General features: G+C 49.7%; 1 protein-coding gene across 1 annotated transcript in view; it reads right to left on the reverse strand.

Moving 5' to 3' along the window:
- CCDC88C (coiled-coil domain containing 88C) overlaps positions 1–6909 on the reverse strand; it is a 129582-nt gene extending 122673 nt beyond the window's left edge. Inside the window, 2 exon segments of the mRNA XM_030320236.1 lie at positions 5932–6032; positions 6771–6909. Of these exon segments, the coding sequence (XP_030176096.1) occupies positions 5932–6032; positions 6771–6830 (161 nt within the window). The 5' untranslated portion in view covers positions 6831–6909.
- Positions 6910–8704: the final 1795 nt, after the last annotated feature.

Consider the following 8704-nt stretch of genomic DNA (forward strand, 5'->3'; position numbering starts at 1 on the left):
TGAAGAGAACAGAGTCAGGAAAAGAAATTCAGCTTCCGCCTCCCCAGGTACCACGCGATGCTTTCCACAACAAAGCCCTCCCTCCCAGGTGCCTTTCCCATCCTCCACAAAGAGAGCTAACTGAAATGAGGGCTGTTTTCAGGGCTTCATCATCTGTCATCTTGGCTCCGTGATAAGGGTGCTGAACCTCCCCGGGGTGGTGTGAAGGCGGAGTCAGCCTCTTCCTCAGTAATCGGCCCACAAGGAGACAGGAGCACAGGAATGGGGGTGGGGGGGGAGAGTTAAGGAAATCAACCTCAATGCCACTCGACTCATCCCAAAGCCAACTAACACAAAACTGACCAAAAAAAAATTTACAAATAGAAATCTTTTCAAGTATATCTTTTCAAGTATATATACTTTGGAAGTATAATCTTCTTAATAACATGAGCTGTTTGGAATTCAGCCGTTAAACATTTGACATATACACCACGAGTCCCTACCCTGTTTCATGTGTACGCAAACCCCTTTACGCATTACATGTTGTCAGCCATGGATTTTGTTTGAACACCCTGTATCCCCTAAAATAATCGCATGGGTACCTTGGGTCAACCAGGGAATCTCTTTTCAACTGTCATGTGACAACATGTCTTATTGTCCCCACACGGTAATGGAGCCTGGCCAAGCCATTTGCACGTTAGATTTCTCTTGGAGCCATTCATTACTGAGAAAACAAAGGTTAACAGTTCAGTGGAAATTAATTTAGGAATAGAGGCGGCATTCAGAACGTAAACCGCAAAGGCATTGTTAGCTACAGAAGTATACCTAACATTACAAATAATTTATCTCAAAGGCTCACTTCTCCTCTGCTTAGGTATCTCAAGAGATGAGAAACAAGTTCATAACGTGACTAAAGTACTTCTTAAAACTGAACTTCGAGAACACGCAGGACTTTTTCTGTTTTGCTACTGCGGTCCCAGCTTTGAGTCAGAGGGTCTCGGCACGCGTGGTGGAATACACGTTCACTGCGTGAGCAAAGGCACAATGCACAAGGGATGGGGGGGGGGCGGTGGGGACCTGGGTGCCCCTCAGATAACAGCAGGGAAGCCTCTGACCATCTCGGCTTTTGTTCTCCCAGTTCAGCTAAGAGAAACAACACTACAAAAGAGCCTCATTCGATGCTTACCATATGAGTAATTAGACTCATTATCACGATCATTAGTACTCCCATCCCAGGGTAGAGAGGTTATGAGGAAACAACTGGAAACAAAAGTCAACTAGGGTTAAGTAAGGCTCATCCTCACTCTCCCAGCACTAAGTAACCTCCACCTTTCTATGCTGCAGGAAATGGGTCAGAAGACACAGACTCCAGTCCGGGGTACAGGACTGGCCAAGGTTCTCTGGGCCCCAGGGTGCTCATCTGCAAAATGACTGTAGGATCCTTCCAGCCCTAGACTGTCATTCTGTGAAGGCCAGGTCGCACTGGCCGTACTTGGTCCTAGATCCCAGAAAGGACATCATATAACCATTGCACCAACTGCACATCCCCAAAAGCCATCATTAACAACAAGATCTTCTTTCCACAATATCTAGATGTCAGAGGGCAGGAGAGAGGCACTGGGGGTGCAAATATCTGGTAGTGTGTCCCATCTCGGAGAGTTCCCAAAGTGTGGGGCCCCCAGGGCCTCCTTCTCATAAAAACTTCTAACTAGAAAAAAGGAAATCAACTTGCCCTAGAATTTTAAAGAGAGTTATGATTTAGGTTTATAGCAATCTTGCCCCCCTCCTTTTTGAAAGCCAGCCCCCAACTTTGGTTATATTCCAAAGGCTTCCAAAATTTAAACCTGAGTCAAGAAACGTATTGACACAGAACAGATGTCTACAATATATCACAGGTGAAAAAAAAAAAAGGATGTTAAAAAAACAACAGCATGAGCCCAAGTTTGCATAAAAATACATTAAGGAACATATACCTATTTACTATAGACATTCAGAAGACACAGATTAGCACTGCTACCTCTTTGTGGTAAAATTATAGGTAATTTTATTTTGCTCACCATTTCTTATTCTCCTGCAACGAGTGTAAACTTTTGGTGTAATTAAATATATTTTTTTTCAACTTGAGAGACAGCAAGCAAGTGCGTGAGGCACAGAGACAGAGAGGGAGAGAGAGAATCCCAAGCAGGCTCTGCACTGTCAATGCAGAGCCTGACCCAGGGCTTAAACCCAGAAACCGTGAGATCATGACCTGAGCTAAAGAGTCAGATGCTTAACTGACTGAGGTGCCCCCCTTGGTGTTATTTTTAAGGACTCAAAGCCCCCATGTCATACTCTGTAGCCAAAAAAGGAAATCACTTAAGTTCACAAGTAAAAATTTTTGCGCCAACACTTTCCTGCCAACACAAACTCATTCAACAACAAGTATTTGCCCTTATATCCTCAGCTTTCACAGATACCGAATAGGAATAGAACTCCTCTTCCAGCACACTAGGGGAAAAAAAAAATTATCCTTCAAATGCCTTTTAGAAACTTAGGCCTGAGGAGGTTTCTAACCCCTGAAAAAGATCCTGAATTTTGCAGTGAGCACCAGGGGTAAAGAAGGGAGTCTGAATAAAGCAAATAGTGCTGGACTTCCCACAGGCCTTGCAAGGGCACAGGCTCTCAGTCCCAATCCGAAGTTCCCAACTGCACTCAACAGCCACAGCCTCAAATCAGAAGGTGTCTGCTCTCAGAAGTACAGATGCACGCTGGAGCAGGCACGGGGGTGCACGCACGAACATGGCCCAGGCCTCACTCCCAACAATGATGGACGTTTTTTGGGCATTTTCTATACACATCATCTTATTCAATCCTCCCAAGTTTATAAAATACAATCCCCTTATTACTGATAGCGAAGTTGAGGCTTAGAGAATGTAAGTATTTGCCCAAGGTGGCTGAACTAGTAAGTGGCAGAGAAGGGAACGTGAACTTGGTCCCTGAAAACATCAGGCAAATGCTTAAATACTTTTGCTATGAGACAGTGAGAAACGTGTCCAAAGTGAATCAGAAATCTTGTTTTCCCTTGGGTACCAGCAGATCACCCAGAAAGACTGCATTTACAGAGGCACTATTCAGCAGGGTGCCCTATGCATCTTGTTCCAAGCCACTCAATGCCTTTCACTCAAGAATTCTCCTAGACCTGGGCCTCCCCTGAAAGCTGAGCCCACAAGGGCTTTCCTGCTTCCAGGCACTGATGTCACCATGAGGCCAGGGCCAAGAGACTACTACCGTGGCCTTCTTCAGTTGCCGGAGACAAAGCCTAGGTGCAGCCACGTGACCCCCGCCGGCATCCATATGGCTCTGAAGTGTTAGGTAACATGCCTCTTATCTGAGCTCCAGCAACCCACTGAGCACACTGCTCTCTACAATTTTCCCAGGTCCTACCAACTTGGGGAGAACTTACCAAAATAGGCAAGTAGCACACAGTTGGAGCTATCAGCATAGGAGATAAGGCAGAATCGCCTTATCACTTACCTGCTAGTTAGCCTGACATTTCTCCATTTGGCACAAGTGAACACCAAGGCTTACAGACAGTGTCAAATATGGGGCTTGGACTCGGGTCCCAGCATCCAGCTGTGCCCTAGCACTTGCTGAGAGAGGACCAAGGCTATGAGCTACGCAGAAATCTAGGAGACTAACAACGTAGGAGAAAGGTAGACTGGAAAAACTCCTAAGGGGCACCTCAAATCCGTTCTGGATTAAGATGGCACATATATAATTGATACTAATACCTGTTAAGTGGCAAGCACTGTGCTAATCGCTAACACATCATCCCTTTTAATCCTCACAACCATCGCTTAAAGGAGGCAATTTACTTCCCATTCTACAGATGAGCAAACTGAAGTGTTGAGCTGTGTGTGCCCAGCCTCACTTGGTGAGTGTAAGCTGACCTAGGGTTCAAACCCTGGCTGGCTAGCTAGGCTGTCAACACTAGGGCTGGAACACTTTTTTTTTTTTTTTTTTTCAATTGAGGTAATTACATAGAGCGAATGCACAGATCGTAAGTTACAGCTTGATGAGTTCTGAAAAATGAAATGTCCTTCATTTCATGATCAATGTCCTGATCAATGTACAGATCAGTATTACCGTCCCTAAAAGTTCACCTGTGTCTCCTTTCCAGACGATCCCCACCCACCTCCAGGTGCAAACAACGTTCTGATTGCTATCACCTGGAACAGGGTCATTCTGTAAACGGTGTGCTGCTGAAGCCATTCACTCCTTGATTTCCTTGTTCAGAAAGCCACCCAAACAGCTTCCTGGTGTCCTTTCCTCTGTTCCTGACCCTGGCCGGAAGGCACCAGAAACACTGCTTGAGGCCATAAGAGCTTCGAGGACTTATCAGCTCCCATTTCTAGAATGATTATCTTCGCATATCACAGAGGAGAGACCATGTAAAATTGTCAAGGGAAGTGGAGAAGCCCTTCAAACTGAATTTAGCCACGGGCCAAGTGTGAACAAGTGATGAGCTGGCATTTCTCAAAGGAATGGTCCAACAGGCTCTCCTGATTTACAAGCAAGTGGTAAACGCTTCAGGAATTCCAAAGGTCAGGGAAGAAAGAGAAACAGTCCCAGGGCTTTTGTTCTCCCCTCCGCCTGGGTGTAAAAACTGAATGAAAAGGCTGAGGATACTGCTGTTTTTAATTAAACAGTCTTGGGCTTGGGTTACACACTGGTCACCGAACCAATGAAATCCAGTAACTTTCGGGGTCCACCAAAATGGGGGTAGAGTTGCCAGAACTTAAATATGACGCTTGACAACCCCAGGAAAACTCGTTTTCATCAATGTTCTCAGACAAGAGCTGCCAAAGTGGCAACAGATTTGTCTTTTTAGAATCTAACCAAACACAAGATTGGTAAGATTAAGAAACAGGCAAACTGAAGTGTCTCTCACACAACATGACACCCAATGACTTACTAAAAGAAGGAGTGTTGCCAGGGAATTTTAAAAAACAGGCCTTTTTAGGTAGATCTATTTAAACCACTTTCTGAATATGCCCAAGCTAAGTGCTCCTCCTGTGTGGGCCGCAAAGCTGATTCTCATTAGCTAATGGCTTCATGTTCAAGTATGACAACTTGCTTAGTTGCAGGTGAGTAGGTGAGCACAAGGGGCCGATCCACAGAGAACATTAGAATGTTTTATTTTGCTTCCAGCGCTTGTGAATCATGCTGACACTCAGTTCCAATGTGTTCCCTGCACTTTCTGGGTTAAAAACAGAACGCAGTGGAGAGCCAACACCTACGTGTGGCAGGCTGTCAATCAAACAGGCTCTGCAGAATTCAGCAACAGGAAAGGATGTGGTCAGACATACATGCTAACAAGTGTAACTTCCACCAAGACCCTGTTTAAGCTGCGAGTGCTTCAAGACAAACAGTACCACAGCACTGAGACTCCCAGGGCCTCTCTTAACACAGTGACTTCAAATCCAATACAGGGGAAGGGCCTTAACCAATTGCACTTGCTTCGGGGCAACTGAAAACAAGAAGAAATGGAAAGCTCAGAAACACAGGCATCCCAACCTACAGTGGAACTTTATAGTCCCTCACAGATGCTCTGGGTCCACCCTAGACACTTCCTGTAACCAGACTCTCCGTTACAGTTCCTTGCCCCCAAAAAGGGTTTTGTTTTGTTTTTTTATTTCAGAGTTCAAACCTCAAGTATCTGAGTTTGAAGTCAATTGTGCTATCTAGACCAAGAGGATGATAGTCGTTCAATTTCAAATGTACCAAACAAGCTGCCAACCTGCTGTCCTGGAATTCTCCATATCCCCAAGGGAAAGAAGTCACCTTCATACTATACTGCAATACCAGGGACCTGCCTGCAAAGAACCCTCCTGTTTCAACTTCATGTTCCATTTCTACAACCTTAAACGTTCTGAAGCATCATTTTTTCCTTTCTCCTTGTAGATAACTTACATTTGCAACATGATTTGGTTCAAAAAGATGCCATCCGCTAAATCCATGTACATTGTCAGGTTGTCCTGGTTGCCGCTTCCAAATGAGCCAAAAGTTTTCACCTGCCAGGAAAGGGGCATAAAGAGAAAGACAGGAAAAGTCACCCCCAAGCGCACAGTCTAAAGCTCTCTCGGGGAAAGGCGAGCAGGGACGGTGTAGGAAAAGGGGGTCACCCACACTCACTCACCCACCCTTCAGCAGGCACCAAGCCCACCCTTTTCTAGGGCCTCTACCCGCTCCTCGTGCCAGGCAACAGAAGCCAGAGAGGAGGAAAACTTCCTCCCCGCTTTTCTCCAGCGTTCCAGGGCGGAGGGGGAAGAAAAAAAAAAACCCAAAAGGGAGTTTTCAATAAATTTCTCACGTCTCAAATCTACTGGAAAGGACTGCGCCGACCCCAGCCTATAAACGTTCTCACTCGGAAACCCCCAATCCCCACCGCCATCCACCCGGCCTCAGGGATTCAGAAACTACACGAGGATATTTTTGGAGAGTGGGTCCTTTACTCGAGTCATCAAGTCATGGGGGGGCCCAGGTGACTACTCAGACCTTGTCCACTCCAGGGACACAGCCCAGCGCCCGAGTGGGAACAGGTGTACCCGCTCAGACCCCGGTCGGAACAGGCGCAACGGCTCCCAAGTTGGAAATGCCTCCGGACCCCGGGGCTCAGACCCCGACCCTGGCCAGGAGCACTTACTGAGTCCCTCGCGTTCCGGAAGCTACCCCGTACCCCGGGAAGAGAGAACGTACGGCTACCGCCGGTGCACCAACAATAAGGCAAGGAGCTAGTTGGGAGCACTCACCCAGGTCACCAGCGGGCTCTGCAGGAAGAGCTCCATGAGCTCCGAGACGGTCACGTCCATGCTGAGGCTGCGCCCGCCGGCTCCACGCCCCGGTCCCCCGCGCCGCGGCACAAAGCGGCTCTGGCAGCAAGCGGCGGGCGCGGGGCTGCGGCGGCTCGCGCCCGGGAGACAAAGGCGGGGCGCGAGCCCACGTTCCGCGGCTACGGCGGCCCCGCGCCCCGCCCGGGGCTGGGGGAAGGGGAGGGCCCGCCACTCGGGGAGGAACAATGAGGGCGGCAGCCCCGCCCCTCAGCAGCCCCTGGCAGCCGGCGCGCCGCCTCGCGGTGCCGGAGCCGGGATCCCGGACGCTGGCGCTGCTGCGCTGGGAGCAGGGAGGGGGCGAAGGCCCGCACGTGTGCGGGGGGAGGGGGCGTCCGCGCGGTAGGCGGGGCTGCCCCCACGTGGGGCCGCAGCCACGCACCCACGCTGAGCGCAGCAGCCTCTGCGCTCGGGGCCCCAGCACGTGGCGCCTCCCTGCGCGCGTGCGCCTGCGGCGGCCCCGAACTCCCAGTGCGGGCCAGAGCGCGCGGGCGCTGGCGCCCCCGTGCCTACCCGGGAGGCGCGCCGGAGACTCGGGCGCCCTGCTTCCGAGGGTCGTCCCTGGCCCACCGCACGCTAGGGGCACAGCAGAGCCAGATCCCGAGACCGCCGGCCCCGGGCAGGTGCAGCCCTTCGGCCACGCGGAGTTCCAGCCGCCCAGGTGCCGCCAGAGGCCCCGCCCCGGCCTGTGGCAGAAGAGCGGAGCCCGCCCCCCCTCACGTGCTGGCGTCGGTCTCGCGTGCAGATGGGGCGCGAGCCCGGAGGTCACAGGAGGAAACTTAGTGTTGAGTTTAGACCGTAAGAACGCGACCTCTTGCGTCCCGCCGCGCCACCTCCCGGTCTGCCTCCCTTTTAAAAGTTCCAGTAGGTGAACGGTGATGCTCCTTGGGCCCGCCCCACTGTGATCCCGACCCTCAAAACTACCGCGTCTTTGCCGTAGAGGAGCCAAATATCGGATTCCAAATTGGAGGACGTAGCAGCAGTTTAGTGGAGGAAGACAGGAGAAAGGAAAAGGGCCCAACTGGATGGAAAGCAAGCCCTGGGACCCGACCAGTCTGCTGAGACAAATGCGGTGGACCCAAGTTCCTGTCTGCCACCTCACCTTGGGCTGGTAATAATTTCACACTACGATTCAGTTCATTGTTCAAAGCATTTTATGCGATTTAATCTAATCCTCACGCGTTGTCCAGGTGAACCAACCGGTGTGGAGTTGACCTGAAGCGCCTAGTGTATTCAAGTATACAGTAGGCATCAAATAGCTGAGTTGGTAGTCAGTTCGAAGTTGGCTGCCAGGTGTTGAGCCTGCGGCATCTGCCGGTGAAGTGTGGTATTGCAGCCGAGTTCTCTCATCTTGGGCTGGTAAGGGGGTGACATTGCGGCCCCAAGAGCCAAGTGGGTGATTAAGAGTTCCTAAAGAGAAATGTGGAAGTCAAGGTAACTGAGGAAACAACTGGGACACTGCGAAGGAACTAAAATTTCTAACCCAAGTAGTTTTCCCATGCACCAGAAATTTATTAATTCCCTAGTTGCCCTTAATTGTAAAATCGGTTGGAAAACAGGTGTAGCATGTATCTACATCCATCTTTGCTTGGAAGGTCTTTGTTCTGTAAAGTAGTGAATGCCTGAAGGACCAGAGTGTTTTCCACATTGCCCCCAACTCTTCTGGAGACACAAGGAGGGATCTTTAAAGTTATTTGATAAGCATACTGTTTTGTGCTAAGAAACACATTGAACTAATGAATGCTTTGTGACAGTGGGGATGAGACATTTCTCATCATGATGAGAGAATTTGTCCCTGGGGACATTGGTAATCCCTGGGCCACAGGTCGGAAATTTCTGATTTGGGGTCAATTAGC

Source organism: Lynx canadensis, chromosome B3 (genome assembly GCF_007474595.2).
Source record: "Lynx canadensis isolate LIC74 chromosome B3, mLynCan4.pri.v2, whole genome shotgun sequence".
Lineage (NCBI taxonomy): Eukaryota > Metazoa > Chordata > Mammalia > Carnivora > Felidae > Lynx > Lynx canadensis.